Source organism: Psittacula echo (genome assembly GCF_963264785.1).
Source record: "Psittacula echo genome assembly, chromosome: 1".
Taxonomy (NCBI): Eukaryota; Metazoa; Chordata; class Aves; order Psittaciformes; family Psittacidae; genus Psittacula; species Psittacula echo.
Genome location: NC_137735.1, coordinates 41,687,622 through 41,714,154, shown reverse-complemented (window position 1 = coordinate 41,714,154; position 26,533 = coordinate 41,687,622). Strand labels below are relative to the sequence as shown.

Below are 26,533 nucleotides of genomic sequence, written 5' to 3'. Positions count from 1 at the left end.
GTAAAATACACGTATTATAGGAAGTGTCTCAGTTGTTCAGAAATTTTATATGCAGTAGTGTTGTGAACATTCGAATACCTTGTTTGTTGCAGCATTAATTAATTCCTGCCTTTCCTCTGCCACAGGAACTCATTATACAATGACAAATGGAGGAAATATCAACAGTTCAACACATTTGCTGGATCTGCTGGATGAACCAATTCCTGGAGTAGGAACATATGATGACTTCCATACCATTGACTGGGTTCGAGAGAAGTGCAAAGACAGGGAAAGGCATAGACGGGTACTTAAGATAAATAACAATAATTGGAAAATGTTTTTTGTTGGATTTTGGAATTCAGGTCTGATTCAGTAACACATACCAATATTTACATACTTTAAATTTGTAAGTAGTTACATTAGGTAGAACTACAGTGCTATTAAAAAAGCACCTTTTCATTTATACCTGCAGTCCTCCAACAGTATTACAACTTGGAAAGGAAATGGTAATTAATTAAAGCGTGAAGAGCTCCCCGTCACCCAAATGCCATTTTTACATTACTGCCTTTTTTTCATGCTAGTGTAGTTAAGGCTATTTTCCAGTGTAGATGTATTTGTGATAGTACAACAGTGCTTATGGTAATACTTGTACAGAAAAGTAATCACCTATGTGTGCTGCTTTTATAGTGACACAAATGTATCTGTGCTAATGCAATGTAGTGTGGTTGTTGTTTGGATTATGGAAAGTGAAAATTCTCACACATAAAACATTTATATCAGTGTACATACGCTTGACAAAAAAGTAGTCTCAGTATGTATGGTAAATGTCCTTTCTCCTCTCCCATCACAGAACTTGCTTTTCTTGTCTCATGATTTCTTGAGAGTTCAGACCATTCATCTTTATCAGTTCTTTCGTGAAATGGACTCTAGGTTTTTTAGTCAGTAACATGCTTGATTCTGTCATTCATGTAATAGATTTATTTAATAGAATTTTAAGAGGAAATATGCTATGTAGAGCCTTACTGCCAAACTTTTGGGATACTTACCTTAACTAACCTTAAAACCAGAACAGATTTGGAGATGTGATTTCTCCTGGAATATTTTTAACGTATCGAAGTTAATAATTAAAAGTGAATTGTGTGTGGAGGGGTAGAGGAGAGGTTTCTTCATATACAACACTGTAGCATTATTCTGGTTTCTTTGGAAACACCATTTTGAGCTTTGTGGAAGCAAGTGTAGAGTGTATATGCTGATTTACTTTGACATGGTTAAAAAAATAATCCTACACTAGTTTAAAAACCAAAACATCCACAAGTACACTATCTAGTGCTTTTCTAAGGAAAAGCGATACTTGGACATTGGATCTGAGAACATGTACCTTGCCTGAATGTTTTTAACGAAAACTAAGAAGGTGTTTTCCATGGAATACTTCATTTCACCATTTGATGTCAAAGCAGTAATTAACACAGTGCCATCTTTACACTGCAGGTGTGTAGGTCAGTGTCCAGTGGATTTACCTTTGGCTAGCATGCTGGGCCTGACCAAATCATGGGAAACAGGCTAGGGTGAACTTGCTCAGCTCTTAGGCAGTTCAGTATCTGAGAACAGAAAAGTCAGACAATTCAGTTTATAGCCACAGGACTACTGTGAAATTTATAAATATGCCCTGAATGATAGGAGACTCTCTGGCCATGTATGTAATCAAAGATGTAGAAAGAAGAAGGAATGAGTTTTTGAAAGACGTGCTACTGTAGAAACACTTTCTTTTATTAAAAAAGAAAAAAGTTTGAGAATCTCAAACATAGAGGAAACTATAAAATGTATTTATTTGATAGGCTGAGAAAGTTGGGGCTGTTCAGCCTAGAGAAGAGAAGGCTGCGTGGAGACCTCATAGCAGTCTTGCAGTATCTGAAGGGGGCCTATAAGAGTGCTGAGGAGGGACTCTTCATTAAGGACTGTAGTGATAGGATGAGGGGTAACAGGTTCAAACTTAAACAGGGGAAGTTTAGATTGGATATAAGGAAGAAATTCTTTACTGAGAGGGTGGTGAGGCACTGGAATGGGTTGCCCAGGGAGGTTGTGAATGCTCCATCCCTGGAGGTGTTCAAGGCCAGGCTGGATGAGGCCTTGGGTGGCATGGTTTAGTGTGGGGTGTCCCTGCCCATGGCAGGGGGGTTGGAACTAGATGATCTTAAGGTCCTTTCCAGCCCTAACTATTCTGTAATTCTGTGATTTGCTTTAGGAGTGGTATTTTTTCTAGATTTCGTTGTCTAGTACTGCACTTTGTTGGTTGGCTTTTTCTTTTTTTCTCCCTGTTTGTTGCGCATACTGTCTCCCCCCTCTTACAGTATAAAAAAGTCATAAGAATAAGATCCAATTACATCATAAAGGTTCAACATAAACAAGTTATGCACAAATTTCAGCTAAATGCATAAAGGAAATCAGGCTAAAGTAAGAATTACCTTTTTTTTTAGTACAATAACTTTAGATGTCATTAGTAAGAGTTGTCTAGAAGTGTTACTGTGTAGTTACCCAGTCTTTGAGTTTGGTTTTGTATGATTTTTAGTCAAAGATAAAGATATTTATATTTGGAATTGAAGCTTAGTAATTTGAATTGTATGGAATAGCTTCTTAGCACTACACTAACTGTTTCTTTGAGGTACAGCAAAAAAAAAAAGTTTTAGGAGAGAAATAATTCTTCAATTTTAGATGTTTTAGATGTGTATCATGTAAAGTGTTCATTTACCCTAATAATGCATTTTCTGGGGTTTAGTTTTTTAAATGAAGAACATTTACTTTCCTCTGTCAGTTGTTTGATGTCTGAGTAACCAAGCTGTAAAACACTACATACAATGCGAGTGCATGTAGTTTAAAAAGAGGATCTACTTACCTGTAGCCTGCATCATGCAGTTTGTCTGTCATACTTACTTTTTTCCTCCTATTCATATTACGGAAACACATACAAATACATGACAATTTCTCTTTGCAGATTAACAGCAAGAAGAAAGAATCAGCATGGGAGATGACAAAAAGTTTGTACGATGCATGGTCAGGATGGCTAGTGGTCACATTAACTGGTTTGGCGTCAGGTAAATTAAAAACCAGAGGGTTTCTTTCTTACATTTGTCAGCAAGTATAGTTACTGCGTTTTTCATGTGTGTGTTACCACCCAACCTGGATGAGAGCTGGTTCAGACTGCTTACGATAAGGAAGGGAAAAGGTTGGGAAGGAAAAGGTTGATTTATAGGCTTTAGTGTTTTGAGGGGAGGGTTTACTAATCAAAAGGAAAACAAAATTGGCACTGAATTTAGTGAGAGTTTCTCAGAGTTACTGACTTTTTACCTACTTATCAAAGGTCTTTACTCATGTGATTGAGATCGATGTTTTCCTTTCCGCTAAATTGTGCTGTTTTCCTGTAGGATTTCTTGTGAAACTGTATCAATTGATCTAGATGCTTTTTCAGCTATGATTTTTTTTTTTTTTGGGGAGGGGGTGTTGTGTGTGTCTATTTTGTTTTGTTTGGTTTCCCCTAGCAGATTAGTCCCTAGATTAGTTGCAGAGTATAGCCATGCTGTTAAAAAGGCATGGTAACTGTATAATTACTACTTAGATATATGCATAATCACTTTCACAAATCACATATAAATTAATATATATGCAAAGTTTTAGTGTGTTTATATAGCTCTGAATGTTCAAACTGGGAGTGTGTAATTACTGGAAATTGCTTATGATAATTTGGGTGGGAATGTGCTGTGTTGTACTTCTACCCCCCAAGCTGCTGTGTATATTTAAAGCACTTTATTATGTTTCTGAGCAACAAAGAGAGCAAATTCTGAACATTTACAGGTTTTTCAGTTTCTTGCTTTTTGTTGAATCTAGTGTCTAGTGAATCTTAAATGGTACAGCCTTGATTTAAGTCATGCGAAGATCGTATGTTTACGTAATTTTAAATAATTCGGATGAAATTTTGTCCTACTGAAATACTGCGTTTGACTCTGACTTTAATTGGCCCAGGATCTCAAACCGAGGGTCTGTCAAGATTAGCAAATATGAATTAGTAAATCTACTACCAATCTACTACACAAGTAAATTGTGGCTGTTTCTATACAGCTATTTCTGGTAGTGATTAATATATTAAAAATAGTTAATTATAACTAATTAACAATTGTATATGTTCACAAAAATATTGACTTTAGAAGTAGTTTTTCAGTATACTACAACCTATTCTTTGAGGACTCTTCAGCAAGTTTTCTGCATGTACAATACAGAATCCTTCTTAAGCTCTGAGTTTAGGAACTGCTTAGTATTTATACTATTTGTTACCTGCAGTAAGAATTAATTAGAAAGAGTGGTCTTAAGGGTAGGGCACTAAACATGGATTTGTGTTGTACTGTCTGCTTCATTTTTCTCCTCCCCATGTTACAGAATTCAGTAGTCTTTTTGTGTGGATCACATGAATGTCATCGGGGTTTATTTTGGTGGTTTATGTTGTTCTAAAACTATTGTTGGTAAGGTGAGAATTATTTTCTCCACATGCTGTTCTGCATAAAACAGCACAGCTCATGAGTTCTCTGAGGCATGGCAAGCTAGTTTTGTCAGGAAGTCTGTTGTGTTTTTTGCCACAAAAATGTATCAGTACTCTTGATTCTTAACTCCTTAGTTTCAGTGGACTATTGGAGAACTGGCATAGAAAAAATCAAAGAAAAACAAAAGATGCATTTGACTCGGGAAACGCGTAAGGTGCTATAGATTCATCAGCAAATCCTAATCTTACCGGATCACAAATATTCCTGCAAATCAGTAATATTTAAATGTCTATTTGTTTATGTTTTCTGTAACTTAAATTTACGTCAGTTAATTTCTTTCAGCGCATTTCTTCATTTTAGCTGTGTGTTATTCCTGCTTACCAGAATATTAATACAGAACTGTTTCTATGACAGGGGCATTGGCAGGATTAATTGACATTGCTGCTGACTGGATGACTGACTTAAAGGAAGGCATTTGCCTTAGTGCTTTGTGGTTTAACCACGAACAGTGTTGTTGGGGTTCCAATGAGACCACATTTGAAGAGAGAGATAAATGTCCACAGTGGAAAACGTGGGCAGAACTAATAATTGGGCAAGCAGAAGTAAGTATATACCCATTCTTTGATGGTCTTGCTCAACAGTTTGGCTCAACATGGAAAGAAAATAGTGTTCTTAAGCTTAATGGTACTGAACAGATTTGGGTTGTACTGTCTGCTCCATTTTTTAGCATTTGAATAGATTATAGTGTAATAAATATGCATTCCATGCACTGCAGAGGTGCTTGGAGTGCTGCAGATATAAGGAAGTTACGATAGTATAGAACTGTTAATCACACAAGATTTTCTATTCCTGATCATAGTTATACATTAAAAAAATGAATTTGTGGAGTTGTGTGATAACCAAGAATAGATTAGTTTTATTTTTTACCACACATTTTTTAAAATAAAGAATATTTACTCAGTGTTCAGTAAATTTTAGCAGCTAATAGCTATAAATAGAACCCAAGCTGTGCTGTTCATTTTTTCTGTTTAAAGGCAGTGTTAGAATACTTTCTAGTTTGTATAACCCAGTCTTTGCTGATGTGTGTCATGGCTTTATGCTTTTCAAACAAAACTCTCTCTTGGCTTGGTAATAATTACCATCACTCAAAATGTGTGTGTAAGTGTACATGCAGCAAGGGTACTTTGGGGCTCAAATTTATATTCTGATTTTTTGTTTTTGTTTTTAGGGTCCGGGTTCATACATAATGAACTACATTATGTACATTTTCTGGGCTTTGAGCTTTGCCTTCTTAGCAGTTTCTCTGGTGAAGGTATTTGCTCCCTATGCCTGTGGCTCGGGGATACCTGAGGTGAGATCTAATGTATACGTTATAGATGTTTCATATTGATGTGAAAATTCCTGCAGGGAATTCCTACAGGGTCAGAGGGAAGGCAAGAGGGAGCGCCCTGTGACTTTGATGAAGTACAAGTATTCAAATTGAAATAATCTAATTGTGCTAATTGTTGTTGAGAAAAATATTCCAAATTTCAGGGAATCTCCTGAGTTTGTAGATTTTGCTGCTTGCTTCTGGGTGGACTACTTTTTAAGGATGCATTTAGCTTAAGAGGGTGTACTTCTGAAGAGTGATTTCCAAACCTGACCCCAATCCTTACCCGCCTGACAGTGATAAGAGAGTAGTTGTTCATTCACAGAATATGGTTCCTTTGGTACAGCAATTCATCTTTTGTTGCACTGCCTTTAATTGCCTTAACTCCAAATCACACCATCAATCACAGTGAAATGTGTAATATCCTCAAACCTTTACTGTTTTTACAATTGCTGTCTGTACTATATGGAGAATGGGAGGGAAAAACAAAGTCTGATCAATCTCTAGTCATTCTGTAGATACTTCTTTATGTATGTGTATTGTAGAAGTTGAAGGACAAATCCTGTCTCTGAATAAGCCTGGAATAATTCCATGCCATTATACCAGAAGAGATTTCATTCTAAATTGGTTCCCAAATTTAGCTAACCTCTGCTTTTAGCCCCTACTGCCCAGTGGTTTGTGTACATTGTATTTATAGACATGTTGTCCTTTCCTATGATAACTATATTATTTCCTGTATCTGGGCATATATTCCAGGGTAATAATATGACACTATTAGGCAAAGTAATACTTCAGGCAAGTGGTACATCTTTTCTGTTGGAAAAAGCCTGATCTTTTCCAGCCTTATGTCAAGGAATCCACTGGTAAATTTTTATGTAGAGGTGGTAAAACATAAGGAGAAAACAGAGATGGGTAAAATGGGTGCAAATGTGGTATTACTACAATAGATGATCTTGAGTGTAGTTTTTCAGGTTTATTCTTTGGGAGTTTTCTGACTTGCATGTAATTTATGTCATAAACCAGTGAATGCAGTCTTAGAAGCTAGTGCAGAGTAAGTTTCTACTAAATGTAATTGATAATCATGTTTTATATTATTGTACAATGTTTTAGAGTAAGTTGCAAATGGAAAGCCTCTGGCAACCAGATGGACTCAATGTAGCAATATAATACGTTTTAATGTGTGATAAAGGTAGCCATTTGAAAAGGCTATTTTTGAACTTAAGTAGCTAACATGATGAAATTAATTATTTTCAGAATACAATAACAGATGGTATTTTTTATTTCTTCCAGATAAAAACTATTTTGAGTGGCTTCATCATCAGAGGTTATTTGGGGAAGTGGACTTTGATGATAAAAACAATTACTTTAGTCTTGGCTGTCGCATCAGGTTTGAGTTTAGGAAAAGAGGGTCCCTTGGTACATGTTGCCTGCTGCTGTGGGAATATTTTTTCTTACCTCTTTCCAAAGTACAGCACAAATGAAGCTAAAAAAAGAGAGGTAAGTACTTGTAAAAGCATTTCTAGAATGTATTGCATTTCTATGCATTTACACTGGTTTGTTTAAAGGACAGTATTTTTTCTATAAGACAATATTTAGGCTTAGTTATTTATTGTGTTAAGAATAATGTATTATCCCTAGCATTCTCCAAGGTAAATTGTTTCCATGTCAGAGTAAGTTTGCATTTCCTCCACCTCAGAGACCATTTGATTTTACTTAAATTCTTTCTGTTCTTGGTTCTGTGTTTGGTAATTGATGACTGTCTTCAGTTGTGAGGACAGAAGAGAACTTCTGAAGCTGTGAATAAAGTATTATTAGAAAAGGGTCGGTGACAACAGTTGTTGTTAGTGAGAATCTCCTGGATTGGCCTTGGTCCCCACCAGACTTGGTCCTCCTCAGCAAAACAGCAGGAGAAACTAAAATGAAAAGTTCTTAGGTCAGTATAAGGATACAGAGATCACTCACCAATTACCATCACAGGCAAATTAGACTAGACTCGAGGAGGATAATTTTATTGCCAGTTAGTAACAGACTGGAGTAGTGAGAAATAAAAACAAAACTAAAACCACCTTGCCCCCACTCTCCCTTCTTCCCAGCCAGATGTAGCCCCATTCACTACAACGGTTTGGCCATTCAGCCAGTTCTGCTGATCCAGCCTGCTCATCCCACAGCTGGACAACTTGTCCAGAAGGATGCTGTGAGGGACAGTATCACAAGCCATACTAAAATAAAAAGACACTACATCCACTAGGTGTGTGGATCCTTATAGAAGGATAGCACATTAGTTAAAGTGATATCACTTTTAGTTAAAAGTGATATCATAAAAAGGACTTCCGTTTTGTGAACCCATGTTGGCTGTGCCTGATGATTGCATTATTCTGTAAATGCCTTTCGATAGCACCCAGCATAATCTCCACAATTTTCCCAGAAACTGAGGTTAGGCTAACAGGTCTGTAGTTCCCTGGGTTTTCCCTCAGCACCCTTCTTGTAGGTTGGAATACCGTTGGCTTGTTTCCAGTCAGCAGGGGCCTGCCCAGACTCCCTAGACCTGTGGGAGATGATCAAGAGGGGTCTTGCCATAACATCCGCTAGCTCCTTTAGCACTTGGGAGGAATCCTATTAGGCCCCATGGATTTGTGAACATTCAGCTGATACTGCTGGTCACTTATAATTTTGGTGTCCACAAATAGAAAGTTGCTGTTCCTGCACTTGTGGTCCTCTGGCTCAGGGCACTGGGCAGCCCAAGGTCTATCAGTATTATTAGACTGAGGCAAAAACTGCATTGAATGCCTATGCTTTTTCCTAATTCCTGTTAGTCAGATGACTATCTTCAACAAGTATTGGTCTAGTGTTTTCTTTAAACCTCCTTTTGCTGTTAATGTGCTTAAAAAATCCCTTTTTTTTATTTGACACAACACTGGCCAGTTTCAATGTTGGATCCTTGAGGTCCCTTCCAACCTTGTATTCTGGGATTCTGTTAAGTCTAATTGAGCTTTGGCCTTCCGTGGGCTTTTTTCGTGCATGTATGAATCACAGCTCAGTAACCTTCCTGTGAAGCCTGACCTTGCTCTCAGGGATCATACAATTTCTTTTTCCTCTTGAGCTCCACAAGTAGTTCCCTATTTGGCCAACCTGCTCTTCTGCTCCGCTTGTTTAATTTATGACACAGTGGAATTCCCTGTTTTAGTCCAGGGAAAGCTTACTACAGTTTCTTGAAAATGAGATATCAGCAATTTCATACTGAAGTATAGACTCTTCTGAGTGCTATTCTGAGGAGGCTTTGAGCAGTGTCCTTGGCTTAGTTACGGCTCCTACCTGGTCAGTGGCTGCTGTGGTGACTGGCCACAATTTACGAGCATTCTGATACATGTACTTGGTGCTTTTCTGTTAGCAAGTCTGTGAGTCCATGATAGAAATACAGAAGAAACTGGTAGCTGTAATGAGATTCTGGTCTTCATGTGTAAAGCATTTCACAGACTGTAAAAAGCTCCCTCACCATTGTTGTTTTCCAGGTGTTGTCAGCTGCCTCAGCAGCAGGAGTATCTGTAGCCTTTGGTGCCCCAATTGGTGGAGTCCTTTTCAGTCTGGAGGAGGTATGTCAAGAGGTGGCACTGAAGGATAGATACTTTAAAAAATCTCTTCTAGCATGAATAATCTTGGACTCCTTTAAGCTGCAGAGTCTTTCTTAGTAAGGAAATTATTTTTGCACTCTCTTTTCAAAGTCAAGAGCCTTGTTACCAACAAAATCCTAAAGATACCATTTCTTTTCTTTGGATGGATGTCAGCTTTGCTTTGTTCTCAATTATATTCTTTCTGGAGAAGGGCTGAGTCAGTTAATAATTACAGTTTACGTACAGATAGAGATCCAGCTGGTTTTCACTGTAGGAGTGTATTAAAAAAAATCAGGCTTTTCTTTATTTTCTTTTTTTCCACTTTGCACGAGGCTTTCGAAACCTGCTTGACAGTTGTGGGAAGCAAGTTTTTAAACGTTTTTAAACTTCTCTCAAAGTTTCAGGCACTAACGATAATTGATGACATTAATTATTAAAAAGCAAATATGCCATAAAACGGACTGCCAAGGCAACCAAACCCTCTTCTCCAAGAAGTGTTTTGTGTTAAATTAGTTTTCATTAGTTGTTTTCAAAGTACACAAGAATGTTATTTAGATCATCGGGATTTTTAAAGAAAACTAAAAATCTGTATTTTGAAAAAAGGAAGCAAAATATCCCGTCATGTAAATTTTGCTGTATCATATGGGGGTTTTGAGGAGTTCAGTTGGTGCAAAAAAAAAATTCCAGAAGAAAATTCTTTTGAAATTCAAATCAGGCAATGTGGGGCTGAAGTATGAAATCACAAGTTCTGTTTTAAGGATTATATTTTTTTCTGTTTTAGTCGTACTCCATGAAAATAACATCTGCCAGAAACCTTTCACTGTAGCTTGAATGGAGATGAAACAGCATTAGCAGGAAATTTGAGAGGGCAGCTAGTACATAGTCTGGTTCTCATGAATGCTCAGAAGAGATACGGTCAGCAGCAGTACTGTAACACATGCATAAAATGGTCTTTCCAGTATTTTTAATTGAATCACTAATAATTCTCATGTATTGCCTTTTACAGGTCAGTTACTATTTCCCACTGAAAACTTTATGGAGATCATTTTTTGCTGCTTTAGTAGCTGCATTTGTTTTAAGGTCCATCAATCCTTTTGGTAATAGCCGCCTAGTTCTTTTTTATGTGGAATATCACACTCCTTGGTACCTTTTTGAACTGCTTCCTTTTATTCTTCTGGGAGTATTTGGTGGGCTCTGGGGAGCATTTTTCATCCGAGCAAATATTTCATGGTGCCGTCGGCGCAAATCTACAAAATTTGGGAAGTATCCCGTCCTGGAGGTTATTATTGTTGCAGCAATAACGGCTGTCATTGCATTTCCTAATCCATATACAAGGCTAAACACCAGTGAGCTTATTAAAGAGCTCTTCACGGACTGTGGGCCGTTAGAATCCTCCTCCCTGTGTGACTACAGAAATGATATGAATGCAAGCAAAATAGTAGATGATATTCCTGACCGTCCAGCAGGCACTGGAGTCTATTCAGCTATATGGCAGTTGTGTTTAGCACTCATATTTAAAATAATCATGACAGTCTTCACCTTTGGTATCAAGGTAAGTGTGAATGCAGTGGCTGGATCATCTGCTGTGATTATTTAATTATTGCCTTTCTCATTTTCCATCCTCAAAGTTAGTAGTTTTGTTTATAGAAATCTTTATGTGTATTTCTTTTTAAAAAGGTCTTTTTATTGTTGACTAATAAGCAAGTAATGTAGAAAACAGTATTAAGTTTAATTAAATTCAAGCTAGCCTTTTTCTCAGCTGAACAGAAACATGCTAAATTTAATAGGGAATGGTAACGAGGTGCATGGATGGCTGTTTGTATGGGCCCGATTCAGCAATAAGAATGATTCTAAAATGTCTGAGAGCTGAGTTCAAACATAACCACTCAGGTTTCCTAGTCCTCTTACATGGAAGGAGGAAAGACCGTACCTCTTGATCAACTTGTAGTTTTGTTTTTTTAATCTTCTCTCCTCATTTATCGTATGAGTAACATTACTGCAGACTGTCCAAGGGAGCAAATGGTAGTTTCTTTACTTTCCAGCATTGCATGTCATGACTAGAAAGCAGGCTTTGGTCCTGTGACTGTAATAGGAATTGCTTCTCCATTGCAAAGCAGCATGTTTTTTTTTTCTGTTCATTTCATAAATCCATTTTAGAGCTCTCTTCCGCTTTTCTCCAAGCTGTGGCAGTTTTCTGAATGACATGCAAGTGTCATGCCTTCATTTTCTGTCTTGTCAGGCTCTCTTTGTAGCTTTTGCAACTGCATCATTATCAGTATGTGTCGTGGTTTAAGCCCCGGCTGTAAATTAGAACCACGCAGTCTACTCCCCCCCCCCCCCCACCCAGAGGGATGGGGAGGAGAATCGAAAGAATGTAACTCCCACGGGTTGAGATAAGAACAGTCCAGTAACTCAGGTATAACACAAACCACTACTGCTGCCACCAATAATAATAATGATAAGAGAAATAACAAGGGAAGAGAATACGATACCGCCCGCTGGAAAAGAGAGCCCGACCGAAAGGAGGACGTGCCCTTCCGGGTAGCTCCCAGTTACATCCCCGGGCATGACGTGCTGTGGTATGGAATACCTCTTTGGCTAGTTTGGGTCAGGTGTCCTGTCCCTGCTTCCTCCCGGCCCCCCCTCCTCCCTGGCAGAGCATGAGACTCACAAAGTCCTTGGTCAGTCTAAACATCGGTGTTATCAGCTTTGTTCCCAGGCCAAAAGTCAAAAACACAGTGCTGCAACAGCTACTAAGAAGGAGAAAAAGTGACTGCTGCTGCTGAACCCAGGACAGTATCCACCCCGTATTCCATACCATTCACGTCATGCTCAGATCCCACATTTTCCATATACCCTCACTCTCATCTCAGTTCACTGTTATCTTAGTGCACGGACCAATTCCTATAAAGCTACTGAGTCCATTCGGTCCATGATGTTGGCCTCCATCTCTTGTAACAGTCTTTCAGGGCAGGAGAAGCTGTGTGCAGTGTTGTATTGTTGCCTGCTGATGCTGATCATTCCTTTACTGTAGAAGTCGTCCGGTTCTATCAAAGTTCATTCTCTGTTGGGATGATGGTCGGAGGGAAGTCAGGGCCAGTCGCTGGTGCCCTGTAGACTTCTAGTTGCTGGGCTGATGTAGCTGCTGTGCTCGGAGCTGGAGTAGCTGCGCTGTCTGTTGCTTCGCCCTCAGATCCAGGGACATTTCTTTCCTTTTGAAGGTGCTGGATAGTGTTGAACAAGGCCCGGTAAGCATAGGCCAAGCCCCAGCACGTTGACATGATTTGTCCCTCTCTGGTATGACCAGGATGACAGCACACCTCATTTAAGTGTTTTACTAATTCTTCTGGATTTTGCACTTGTTCGGTGGTGAAGTTCCAAAACACTGGAGGGGCCCACTGACCTAGGTACTTGCCCATACCATCCCACACACCCTGCCACTCATGGCTGTCCAGCCTCGGGGAAAATCTCTCGGTCCCCCTATTTTGTCATCTAACCCCAGACAAGGCCCAAACCCGACTCTGCTTAACTCTTGAGATCAGACAAAATGGTTGTGGACAAAACACACTCTGTATGCATGCCAACATGGTGATCCCCATCACAATCAGCAAACAGGTCTCAACAATATTAAAAGGCCATTCAAAAACTTCAGAACTCTCAAACGATGCCATAAATGGTCTGGGAGGGGCACTGGGAGGGTAAAAGAATGTCTCCTTCATAGGTTGACCACCCAGGAAGGAGAAAAAAGATGTATAGTTGCTAAGCATTTGTATTATATACCTCCCAAAGTATAAAGGTGGTGACCACACTGGGAACACAAGCCAGATCAGTTTCATGATCAATCCTTCTATTGTATTACAAGTCATTACCATAAAATACAACGAGACAACAACCTTAGCCCAAGCCCCACACTTGAAAAACACCAACACAGCAAATACCGGCTCTAAGTAACCTACGGCATATTGAGACTGTGAGATCAAAACCAACAACTTTGAGAGCCAATAAATCAGCATTGTGACGAGTGACTATCAATCCAAAACACTGAATGCTTATCACAAATACGATTAGACACACTCCGGTCAGATCTGTCGTTATCTCAACCCTTCGTGCCCCACGTTGGGCGCCAAAAAGAACTGTCGTGGTTTAAGCCCCGGCTGTAAATTAGAACCACGCAGTCTACTTCCCCCCCCACCCCCCAGAGGGATGGGGAGGAGAATCGAAAGAATGTAACTCCCATGGGTTGAGATAAGAACAGTCCAGTAACTAAGGTATAACACAAATCACTACTGCTGCCACCAATAATAATAATGATAAGAGAAATAACAAGGGAAGAAAATACAATACCGCCCGCCGGAAAAGAGAGCCCGACAGAAAGAGGATGTGCCGTTCCGGGTAGCTCCCAGTTACATCCCCGGGCATGACGTGCTGTGGTATGGAATACCTCTTTGGCTAGCCTGGGTCAGGTGTCCTGTCCCCGCTTCCTCCCGGCCCCCCCTCCTCCCTGGCAGAGCATGAGACTCACAAAGTCCTTGGTCAGTCTAAACATCGCTGTTATCAGCTTTGTTCCCAGGCCAAAAGTCAAAAACACAGTGCTGCAACAGCTACTAAGAAGGAGAAAAACTGACTGCTACTGCTGAACCCAGGACAGTATGTCTTAACACAAATGTATGATAGAATGTTCATTAAGCAGGATTTGTGTTTAAACTGGCTTTATTTAACTTTTCAGTCCACATTGCTGTTCCATGTAACTGCATGCATAAGAAGATACTTGTTTACTGTGAGAGTGGTTGAACACTGGAGTAGGCTGTCCAGAGAACTTGTGGAGTCTCCATCCTTGGAGATACACAAAGCCTGACTACCTGCAGTCCCAGGCAGCCTGCTATAGTTGATCCAGGTTGAGCAGAGATGGACAATTTGAAGTGGTCAGGCCCAACCACAGCCATTCTGTCATTCTGTAACTGATAGAACAATATCATTGTGTTTCTTACATGTTGCTGTTTTAGAAGATGTTGCAGTCTGTTATTTTAAGTTATTTTCCACGTTAGTTGATGGGTAAGAGATATCTGATGTGTCTTCTAAATGCTAGTCTTCCATAGGCCAGAAATTGATCAGAGATATCAATAGTTGCAAGTTCTACAAACCTTGCAAGATCAATTTAGGTGGTTCTAATCTGACAGTTTGAGCATCTCTTGGAAAAACACCAAGCTTGTAAAACGATGCATCAGGTATGTTACCATAGCACGACAGCAGTAATTCTGGTTTTGTTACAGGTTCCGTCTGGGTTGTTCATACCTAGCATGGCAATTGGAGCAATAGCAGGAAGGATTGTAGGAATTGCAGTGGAGCAGCTGGCTTACTACCACCATGACTGGTTCATTTTCAAGGAGTGGTGTGAAGTTGGAGCTGACTGTATTACGCCTGGTCTTTATGCCATGGTTGGTGCTGCTGCATGCTTAGGTAAATAAAATGTAACAAATAAGTATCTGATTTCTTGTACGTTGCCAAAATAGTGGTTAAGAAAGGAAAGGAGATATAAACGTGTGCAGTTTTGGAACACTGTTTTATATGGACTTCTGTCTTTTCAGAATAATACATTCACATCTCTACATGAGACTGTCAGATCCTTGTGATCTGAGGAATAACATGTGAAATTTAAATTGATAAGAGAAGCATTTAAACAGCAGTGTTTGCTTTCTGTCTTTGGTATCGAGAGGTGTCATTACCACACCAGTCTGAAAAACCAGTTTTGTGAAATGTATGAAGTAGATGATTTGCAAAGTCAGGTACTGTTGAAATTATTACAAGGAGGTTCATGATCAGCTGCTGCACCTACACGATGTGCAAAAAAACCAAAACTGTCAGAGGTTTCTGATGGTTCGGGGAGTCCAGCTTGAGGGGTTTTTTTGATTTACAAACTGTTGAAAATCAGCTTCATGGAAAGAAGCTGAAGTTGGGCACCTAAACTAGGACAGGTTTTTTGAAGGCCTTCTCTTGTCCTCGCTTATAACTTCATTGCTTTAGAAATGAAGCTTAAAATCTGTTAGTACAGATTCTATGAAAGGAAGACCTTTCAAGGTAAAATGCATTTGAGTGATGAAGTAAACTAGTGGTACAAATGCAGTTTTTTGAGAAGTTGTTTGTTTTTTTAATAGTTCAACTTGAATCACTTTTGAATGCATTGAAAGAAACAACATATTCTTTCCCTAAATGAAGATATGGCATGAGAAACCTTGGCAGAAAAAACATCTCGAATACCAGCAAAAGAGAAATACAATCCCTTCCTTCTCTCATTGTCAAAGACATTTCTTTTCATCAGCTCAGAATTCTCTTTAGCTTTTATGATTCAACAACAGCATTAAGATCCTAATCCTTTGGACAACATAGCTGTTGAATTGCTACCTGTGACTTCCCTGCATTCGTTTCATTATTTTACCATATTCTCACCTTACTGGATTTCCTTGAATTTCACAGTATTTTTAACCTAGGTGTGGTGTGGAGAAATACAGTTTTATTCTTAATTTACATGAAATAATTGCACATATTTTTTGAATCCTTTAATTCTCTCAGTTTCCAGGAATTTTCCCTAAAGCTCTTTTTTTTACTTCTAACAGCTTTTTGTTCACTTTTCCTGTCTGCTTTTGTTTGTATTATACAGAATGATGCTTGTCAGATGATCTTTAACGGCAAAGTTACATTTGTACTTCTCAATGGGAAGGCAGGAAATTCTGAATTCATCATTATCTGATACCAGAATGTTACTGGCTACCATTTACCATTTTTTTGTTGCAGGTGGTGTGACAAGGATGACTGTGTCCCTGGTAGTTATTGTCTTTGAGCTAACAGGAGGGCTGGAATATATTGTGCCCCTAATGGCTGCAGTCATGACCAGTAAGTGGGTAGGAGATGCCTTTGGTAGGGAAGGCATATATGAGGCGCACATCCGACTGAATGGATATCCTTTCTTGGATGCAAAGGAAGAATTTACTCACACAACACTGGCTGCTGACGTTATGCGACCTCGGAGAAGTGACCCACCTTTAGCAGTTCTGACGCAGGATAATATGACAGTGGAAGACATAGAAAACTTGATCAACGAAACCAGCTATAATGGTTTTCCTGTTATTATGTCAAAAGAATCGCAGAGACTAGTGGGCTTTGCGCTAAGAAGAGATTTAACTATTGCAATAGGTAATTATCTAACAGTCTTGCATGATTATATATACCAATTTAAATGATTTTATAGCTTAAAATGCAATTTACTTTGTATGTTACTAGACTTACTTCAGGTTCAGATACCCTGCAAAATCTGGCTGTTTCTTTATGGAGGTATATGACTGTCTTCAATAGCAAGCTTTGAAGTGGAGAAAATACTAATCTCTTTGTCATAAAACCACACCATATTGAAGTAGGCCAAAACATCATCTAGTCCAGTATTTTTGTTGGTTTTGAGGCTTTTCACAGAATGAATCACAGGCTGGTTTGGGTTGGAAGGCGCCTTAAAGATCATCCAGTTTCAACCCCCCTGCCATGGCAAGGTCACCTTCCACAGACCAGGTTGCTCAAAGCCCCATCCAGCCTGGCCTGCTAGTACTTCTTTTCCTCAGGTGGCACTGCACTAACACTGTTCTTTAAAATTGGGTAATTCTCATTTTCAAATAGCAGGATTCTGTGAGAATTAAAAATGTCCAAGTAATTTTTAAATTTAAATGTATGCTGTACTTCTCTGTGACAGTTGTTACAGCTAAAATTGTACTAGGGAGAGATAAGCGAAATATTTACTACTTTAGGTTTCTGCTTTTCAATTTGTTTGTGTAATAGGAAGTTTGCACATGAGCAAACAAGCCCTGTTTGGGCCCTCGTTCTCTGGGTGAGTATTAGAACTTGTGTGACACTTGTGACAGTGCTTTGCGCGCTGCTAAGAAAAATGCTGTGGATTTTGAGGATGCTGTCATAACCAAAGGAAAAAATCACTGTTACATAAAGAAACACTACAAAACTGTAGCTTCTGGCACATGAAATCAGTGATGGAAATTGCATCTTAAACTACTTTTTCTTTTATTATTTTTTTATTTAATTCATAAAATTGTACATTGACAATTATATCTTTAACAGACACTTCAGAAACAAAAGTATCGTGAAACTTTAAAACCACTAAAGTTTTGTGAACGCAACACTGTTTACTTCAGTAAAACTTCTGCCTATGGTTTTAATACTGTGTATACCGTAGTATTACACTGTGCACGATGCACAGAAGCGTTCGAAACTGTGAAATGATTTTAGACATCATACTGGTTTAAGTTTGCATTTACCTGGTAATAACAGAACATTCTTCTAATAATACACTTTCACAGGTAGGATTCATTTCAGCTGCTCATGCTGAGATCACATGGTGCAAGTTGCTCAGTCTTGGATTTTGTCTGGCTTAAGAGAGTCCTTGTGTGAAATAGTTCTGAGTATAGGGGGGGGAAGCTGTTGTCACCCAGATGATGAAGGTGTGAAAAGGCAGAGGTTCAGAAGAATCTAAATAAATTCATTATAAACAAGAAGACAACATTTTCAGAGTGGTCAGAAATGAGTTCTTTGGTTTCAAATCCACAGTAATTCCAGCCCTTGGAATCGTGACAGGAGAACTGTCAGCTGAGATTGGCTTTCCCCTTGATAGTTTCTTTAGCAGCTGTGTGCTTCCTGCACTTTATTCTTTTAAGTCCTTCCACCTCTTTATAGTAAATAAAAGTTATTTATTGGAGTGAGGAAGGTAGTAGCCAAAGAATAGCTAAAGCTGTATGGTAGATGGTTTTTATGATTTCTGTGCAAACACCCATTTAGGCATATAGCAGTGGCTATGGAAACACATCAAAATAGCATATATCAGAGTCTCAACATCTAGAGAATAAGATCAGAGTCAGGTAGTGTTGATTGATCTGTCTGTTGGCACTAACTTATCTTACTCCAAGAATATAAATTCTTCCTCCTCTGCTGTTTTCCCCCTCCCTCTTTTTCTTAAAGAAAGTGCTAGAAAGAAGCAGGAAGGGATTGTTGGCAGCTCCAGGGTCTGTTTTGCCCAGCATACCCCATCGCTTCCAGCAGAAAGCCCTCGGCCTTTGAAGCTTAGAAGCATACTAGATATGAGCCCTTTCACCGTGACAGACCACACCCCAATGGAAATAGTGGTGGATATTTTCCGGAAGCTGGGTCTGAGGCAGTGCCTTGTAACACACAACGGGTGAGTTAAGTGGCAGCAACGCTGTTCATTGTGTTAGATACAATGATTTTCACTTCCAGGATCAGAGTATTTGAACCAGGATATATACCAGGATGACAGTACTGGAACCCGTAAGTTTAATACTGCAACTGAGGACCCTAACTGTTCACTAAGAAGGTGGTGTGCTGTGACACAACTCTTAAATTCTTACTTCTCCCTCATATTCCACCTAAGCAGGCAGGTGATCTCAGTTATTTTAAGATGTTCTGTTAAAAACTCGCTCTCATTCAGCAAGTTTTGTGTGTGCAACTTGCTGTTGCACACACATGTGGAAGAGACACAACCCCTCCACATGTGTGTGCACCACACAAGACAATTTAGTTGTGTGGTACACAGTCCAAGGCCTGCATTTCCTCATTTTTATCTATGTTCTGTGCAATGTGTCTCTGTTGGACATCTACAAATACCTGGGTTTGTAAAAAAAATAGTGGGAGAAAATGATTCAGTCTTTGTCTCCTCTTCTGGAGTTCAGTGATGGTGATTACCACCAAGCTCTTGGTTTCAGAATACTAACAACTAGGTAACTGCTGCTAGTTCTGGAAGCATCTTCAAAGCATCTCAACAAAACTATTCTATGATTCTATTCTAATTTTAAGATTTAGAATGTTTGTAATGGTACTATAGGGAGTTGTCATGTGACTACCTACTAAATAAGTCAGCCCCAGGCATGGAAACATAAATGTTCATTATAAATGTCTCTTATCTAAACTACTACTTCTTTTTTTACATGATCTTTTTCTGTGTAGCTGTTCCTTTAACATTCTGTTTTCCTTGACACACATTGCACCTCCTACCACATTGTCTTACTTTCTCTTTAGCATGTCTTTGAAGGCACCTGGGGAGTGAAACATAGTCTGCTAATCCACCTTATTTAGGATCAGTGTCTATGGGAAAAACTCAAGAGACCTGAAAGAGGGATGGGACTTCCTTTGCTTTGCTGTGGGCAAAAGGATTGCTGCTATAAGTGGCAAATACTCAAATATCACATTGATTTACAAGTTTATTTTCTCAGGTGTATTTTAAAACAAATTTATTTTAAATGTTCTCCTTCTGCTTTTCTCTTCAATGCATCCCTGTATTGAATGGCAAGTGCATGCTTTCAGAAGCATAGATGACTTTAAAAACCCTTCTCACATGGGGAGAGGACGTCATGATCTGACAGTCAGTGCAGGCACGCAATTATTCTTGTTTTGGGGAGGGAAACTGAACTGATAGAACTTCAATGAAGAATATTTACTATGATGATTTTCTTTCTTAGTTTCTGTCATGGTTAAGTGCTCAAACGTTGACATTGATGTTAAAATCAACTCTATAAAAAGCCTAATTGTGCAAAGCTATGTCAAACTGTACTTCAATTTTTTAACTGTTCTATGATAAAGCAGCAGCTAGTATGGATGGCTTTAATAATTTGCTGTTTTCAGACATTCATTTTTGTTGTCCTGCTTCAGTTTGCAACCTTGTGATGTTCCATGAGCCTACTGTCCATTACAAGATCATATAAGTAAAGCACTAGTGGTAGTTGGCCATGGCATACAGCCAGGTGGACAGCAAGGACTAACCTATGTTTTGGCAAATTCCCTGCAAATTGAACATCCCCACATAAAGACACACAGCAATGTACTGGTTCCAATCCAGACTGGAATAGGAACTGTGCAGAAATTGGTGCTGGTGACAGAGAATTACATAAAGACTGAGTCTCATTCTTCCTATATTTGTACCAGAATACATATTCCAGGGAGTTGCTCTTGATTATACTGTCAAGAATTAGAAATTTGTCTGAATTTGTCTGTTTGTAGGCATACCAGGTAACACTGCTCTGTAAAGCAGCTTCAAACCTAAATTGCTATGACTTCACACAGTTATTACTGTGTTCATTTACTGTGGTTTGTTAAAATTGTGAATAATATCTGTATGTGTGAGAATAAGTAACTGCTAAACCAAGGAAATAAAGAGATTTTTGTTTCAGGGCCTCTTAAAACCTGAAGAGATGTAAATGTGGGGAGAAGGGAGAAGCCATGTACTTGATATGAGAAACATATTGCTCTGGGGTGGTTGAAGATGCAGTTGTGTTCAGCATTTTGGGAGGAGTCTGGGAAAGGGGTACTGACTTTCAAATCATTTTTCATTGAATCATCTCATTAGCTTTCCTGCAACCATTCTTTTTCTTCTTTTTTGCTCTAATCCTTTTTCATTATAGAACTTTTTTTTATTTGATTTCACACACAGTTATTAGCATAACATGATCTGTTTCAGGATTGTCTTGGGGATCATCACAAAGAAGAACATATTAGAGCATCTCGAGCAACTAAAGCAGCACGTCGAACCCTTGGTGATTAGATATATCAGATCTCATAATTAGACACGTTAGAAGTCAGGAAGCATGAAACTTGTGAACTGTTCAGGGCTTTTATAACATCGGCTGAACAATGAAATCATCTTATGCTAAAACTTTCTACTAAGCCATAAAACAACGTGTGCAAAACCCTTTGGTAGAAATGAAGCTTTTAATATGGATGTACTGTTAATCACAACAGTAAAGGAAAGTAAACAATAGACTCTGATACTTTCTGTGCTTGAGGTAACATAGATCCATGCAGTTGATCTGCTGATTTCCCCAGGTGGGAAAGCGCACAGCTAGGACTATTTCTTCCCTGACTAATAATGCAAATTAAGGTTTTCATATATGCCAGTTTCTTTTTCTGACCTTGACAGCTTTAAATAGCTGTCAGATAGCAAAGTGTCTTGTCTTTTGAGAAGCAAAACCCAGCACGTTTTTAATGTACCACAGCATTAGATCTTCCCTGTAATCCCTCTTGATCAATGTGATATTTTTAAAAGTACTCTTATTTTTAGTGAATTCCGTGATATTATGTAAAGTCCTGTGATTCTGCTGCTGTTCCCTGCAGCAATTCATGTACTCCCTTATAAAATGTTCACTGATATCCTAAGCCACCAAGTGGCAGCTACTATACGGACTGTTAACTTCAATCGATTGATTGATAGATACTGTTTTAACCATGATGTTGTGAACTAACCTTAGCCAGATGGTAGACTTTGTCTTAATTTGGACATGGGTTTCTAGTTACCTCTCTACTAAACATACCCACCAAGTTTAGCTGCTTATGTGCAAAACATGCTAATTATGTTCTCATTTTATGCTAATATTTCACAAGTATTTCATGCGTCCTTTAATATGACAAACTGAAATGTACTAACCACAGTAACGAGGGTAGCAGCTCATTCATTCTGCTCTTTGCTTCTCCTGTGATATTATCCTTTTGGACAGTCTCCACCTTCTTGGTATTTAGCAGAGTTACAATTCTAAAGCCACGCAGACCCTGTCATAAGAGCACAGCGTCGAAATTGGGAAATGAAAATTCTATTATTCTCAATTTGTTTTCTAAAGCAGTGAACTCCAAACCCTGGTTAACATGTTTGTGTTACAAAACCTCCGTGGCCCATATGGTGTGCTCCTATGAACACGTTCAGCCTGAGCCAGTGCATCAGACTGGCAGGATCATTACAAATTATAAATGAAGGGAAGGGGAGTTTGATTTGTTCTCAGGATTTTGGGCCATCAAGCGGTATGTTACTTCTGATGGCCAGGTTGGAACATGCCTCCCTTATGAAACGGGATCAATATCACTTCTTTTTCATGCCTCTTTTTTCTTTGTCCCTCTTTTGTTACTTTTTTGTTGGCATACACTAATCAAAATTTCATTTTTGTAGACACAAAAAGTTAAATAAAAAATTGTCATGGGCTCTGCTTGTATTCCTTGTATTTCATTAAAACAGACTACAGCTGTCAGAGACCATCCGATAACGGTGTCTCAGCATTGCTGTCTTTTAACAAATGGGTGGTTCCTCAATATTTCAATTAATAAAATGTTCTTGTCTGAATAAGAAAATCAGGCTTTTTACTTTTGCTCTATTCCTGTCAACAAAAAGGACTTGGCTACAGATTTGTTCTGCTTTATTATTTTTTTCCTTCTTGGATTAATGCCGATTTTCCATTTATCCTTTTCAGGCGCCTCCTTGGCATTATAACAAAAAAAGATATCCTCCGTCATATGGCCCAGACGGCAAACCAAGACCCCGCCTCAATAATGTTCAACTGAAACCCATAGCTGAGGAGAGAGAGGAAACGGAAGAGGAGGTTCATTTGTTGAATAGCACAACACTTTAGTCTGGGGGATGCTTCCAAGATCAGAGACGAGAGCTGGGTTTTTGTGTGACAGTGCTGCTGGAAATCAGGAGTTGGTCTGGGGGAATATGTGGCAAGGAGGAGGAAGGCTGATGGGAGCATGGGAAGGGAGAGCTGCTGTCCTGCACTGGATGCGTCCCGAGACGTCAGGTCTGCCATGATAGTGCAGTGGGTGAGCCATGCGCGGTGGCACAATTCTCCAGCCCCAGCCTGGTACTTCAGCATTGAAGAGATGTGTTCTTAATCCCTGTTTCTGGAGGGATCATTCCAATTTGAGCCATCTTACAGAGACTGAAAGGTCTTGCCCTTTTCACCATTGAAACTGTTGTGTTAACTCATGAAATGTATTACTACATGTCACCTTTCTACATTCCAGAAGAGCTTTATTTCTCTCTCTCCTGAGCCGTAACAAAGCCTCTTTAAAATTGGTGTGCCCTTTTGAAGCAGTTGTTTCTCATATTGAGATGTACTGTGAGTTACTGAGGTTTGATCACAAGGGAGGTTTTTCTTGTGCCATTAATCGTGTAAGTTTGTACATCATGAAATGCTTGGGGCGGTACAGATGCACTGCAACAAAACCAGACTGAACAGGTAATACCTTGTGAGAACTGTGCAAGGCTCCTTTCAACCCGTGTGCTGTTGGGGTAGGAGAAAAACTAAAACCAGACAAAATGAGTGTTTCAAAGGAAGATACTGGTTTTGCTGCAGAAAATATCAATAATGTGACCCTGGTCTTATGCAATTTTTGTATTATTGAAAACACTATGATATATACCAATGGTGTGCAGTATAAGGATAAATACTGCTATTCTACTAGTTAAGAGCTGGAACAATTCTGTATATGTGTTATCTGGTAAAACTGCATGCTACAACACTGGAGATCTTTCCCCACCCCCTGTAAAATTTGAGAAAGGTAATTTTTATTTTCCTCTTCTCCACAAACGCTGTTCCACTGCTGACATGGTAAGAAGAAATGTAACTCATAACTTGCACTAAATGTATATTATTTTTCTTGAGGTTTTCCCATTCTTTATTTATATTTGTATGGATTAAAAATTATTAAATATGAATTAGTTAATATCTCACATAACTAATTACCTTTTTAATGTGATTTTATAGAATCATTCATAATCCTCTACACGGAGTGGAGGATTAGCAAATGTTTACAACTAGATGAAGGGTTGAAACAAAATGGTTTCTTTATGATCCAACACGCGCAAGATCATTTTCAGATATAACTCTCACTGCCGTTACCTTGAGGTTTCCTTTTCCCTTTACTAGCAGATAACTGGAACAGGAATAGTAAAATTTTTTTTTTTAAAAACTGCAGGGTTTAAAAATAATAGCAGGAAAGCAACTGTAATAAGTATTAGATTGCTTTTGACTTTTTCTCTTTTCTTTTCCAAGTGTATAGAGGTGTAAATGATACATAGCTACAGGAGGTGAGCAGCGGGGCAGAACCAAATCTAGTACTTGAAACTCTGGCAGAACTTCAACATTCAGCAGCAGCACACATGCTGGCAGATGAACCGGCAGGTCCCTAACTTTCTTTCCATCACTAGATTGTTTCATAGTCATTATAACAAGCCGCCACAAGCACACGCAGAGGAGAAAAGGCAACATGCTGTAAGCCTCAGGGGCAGGGGGAGAATCAAATCTGACTGACAAAAATCATGCTTTAGAATACAGGATTAGGCAAAATTTCCTTCTTTTAACAATTACACTCCCAAGACTTCAAAAGTTGTAAGCATATAGATTGTAAAAGTCCAAAATAACAATCCTAGGTATCTCTAAGGCATTCAGCAGAGTTACCACAAATGTCTTTATTTGCAAAGTACTTGGTAGATTTTAAGCATAATAAGATACTGAATTGGCATTCCGGTACTTTTGGCAAATGTAAAACAATTTCCTGTGCTTAAGTGCTCTACTGTTTTAGCAATTGTTTTGAGTATAAAACTGCCATCTACAGTCATCATCTCATCTTGTGCAGCAATGGGAACCAGTAGGAAGCAAAATGTGCCAGTGGGCTCATGGTTATCAGCCCCAGTATTACAAAAGCCCCTGAAACAGGGCATTTAGCTGTGCTAAGGTGGGAGGGTTGCAGAACCAGCTGTATTCCTCCACATGAAGTCAGTGCTTGCGGTTCAGAATCAGTTCTGTTGCATCATCAGCCTGAAGGAACTTTGCAGAGGAAGCTACATAATGAGCAGGATATGGCCATTCCCAGAGGCAGCTCTGCAAGTTGTCCATGCTGCTGAGTTCTGGTGTCTTTTTCATACAGTGTAAGAATATAAATACACTACACCTATAAACCCTGTTTTAAACCAGTTTGAAACCTCTGCTGTGGCTGATGTTCTCATAAAACACAGCTGTCCATATGATTCTGCAGACTATCTGAAGTGCAGTTCACACCCCTGCTGTGTTTCAGAATTTCAGTATGGATGCCAAGTGCTGCATAGAAATTGTGCATCTCTTTTCTCTTCTTACCTGCTAAGCTTTCCCTGTTGACATTTAAAACATGCGTCAGAGGTTCTTATAATGAAGTCTGTTTGCCTGTGCTGTGCAACACAAGTTCTCAACCGTACAGCTTCCAGCGCCTTACTCAAGTTACCAGTTTGGAAAAACATGAATGTGGTGGATGGGAGGGGAAATGTCAGCATTTTTTAGGTTTTCTTTAAACCATTCAGTTACTGGTTCATGAAGAATGCATTCTTTGTTAATCTGTGATGTTGCCTAGGGCTGTATTTAATGTTGATCTTAATGTTTTTATTTATAATAGTGTGGTAGAGCTGCATATCATTGCAGTAAAAACTCTGATTACTGTGATGATTTAAATCAAACATTAAAAACTTCTGTATGACCATTTATTGTTCTGTCCTGTTTTGCTGTTGTTTTCACTACCAGTATTTCTGTTGATTTCTGTATCTATTTTCCCTGGGAAAAAGTTAACCACTAGAAATTTTACATACAAAACCAGTAAGCAAATGAAAAAAAAAAAAAAGAGTTCCTGTTACTTCTGTGAGTTATAGGGGATTCATATAAAGGTCACTTATACTTGTGTCATGGTTTAAGTCCAGTCAGTAATTCAGAACCACGTAGTTGCTTGCTCACTCCCCCCTGCTCCTGGAGGGATGGGGAGGAGAATCGAAAGAATGTAACTCCCATGGGTTGAGATAAGAACAGTCCAGTAACTAAGGTATAACACAAACCCCTACTGCTACCACCAACAATAATAATGATAAGGGAAATAACAAGGGAAGAGAATACAACCGCTAACCACCCACTGACCAATACTCAGCCCAACTCCAGCAGTGATCCAGCCCTTCTGGGTAACTGCCCCCAGTTTACATCCTGGGCATGACGTGCTGTGGTATGGAATACCTCTTTGGCTAGTTTGGGTCAGGTGTCCTCTCTCTGCTTCCTCCCGGCTTCCCCTCTTCCCTGGCAGAGCATGAGACTCACAAAGTCCTTGCTCAGAGTAAACATTACTGAGCAGCAACTGAAAACATCGGTGTTATCAGCGCTGTTCCCAGGCTGAAAGTCAAAAACACAGCACTGCACCAGCTACTAAGAAGGAGAAAAATG

General features: G+C 39.1%; 1 protein-coding gene across 6 annotated transcripts in view; it reads left to right on the top strand.

Moving 5' to 3' along the window:
- Positions 1-25,813, top strand: part of CLCN3 (chloride voltage-gated channel 3) — a 63,434-nt gene extending 37,621 nt beyond the window's left edge. For 4 of the 6 annotated variants that reach the window (XM_080639001.1, XM_080639000.1, XM_080638998.1 and 1 more), the window contains 12 exons: positions 126-283; positions 2,969-3,068; positions 4,920-5,107; positions 5,734-5,856; positions 7,165-7,371; positions 9,384-9,464; positions 10,489-11,034; positions 14,753-14,939; positions 16,272-16,670; positions 18,489-18,705; positions 20,998-21,073; positions 22,772-25,813. In XM_080639001.1, coding sequence (XP_080495127.1) covers positions 126-283; positions 2,969-3,068; positions 4,920-5,107; positions 5,734-5,856; positions 7,165-7,371; positions 9,384-9,464; positions 10,489-11,034; positions 14,753-14,939; positions 16,272-16,670; positions 18,489-18,705; positions 20,998-21,073; positions 22,772-22,930 — 2,441 coding nt within the window. In that variant the 3' untranslated portion in view covers positions 22,931-25,813. Of the gene's footprint in view, positions 1-125; positions 284-2,968; positions 3,069-4,919; positions 5,108-5,733; positions 5,857-7,164; positions 7,372-9,383; positions 9,465-10,488; positions 11,035-14,752; positions 14,940-16,271; positions 16,671-17,833; positions 17,917-18,488; positions 18,706-20,997; positions 21,074-22,771 lie in introns of those variants that run through there. The other 2 variants (XM_080639002.1, XM_080639003.1) reach the window with 2 other exon arrangements.
- Positions 25,814-26,533: the final 720 nt, after the last annotated feature.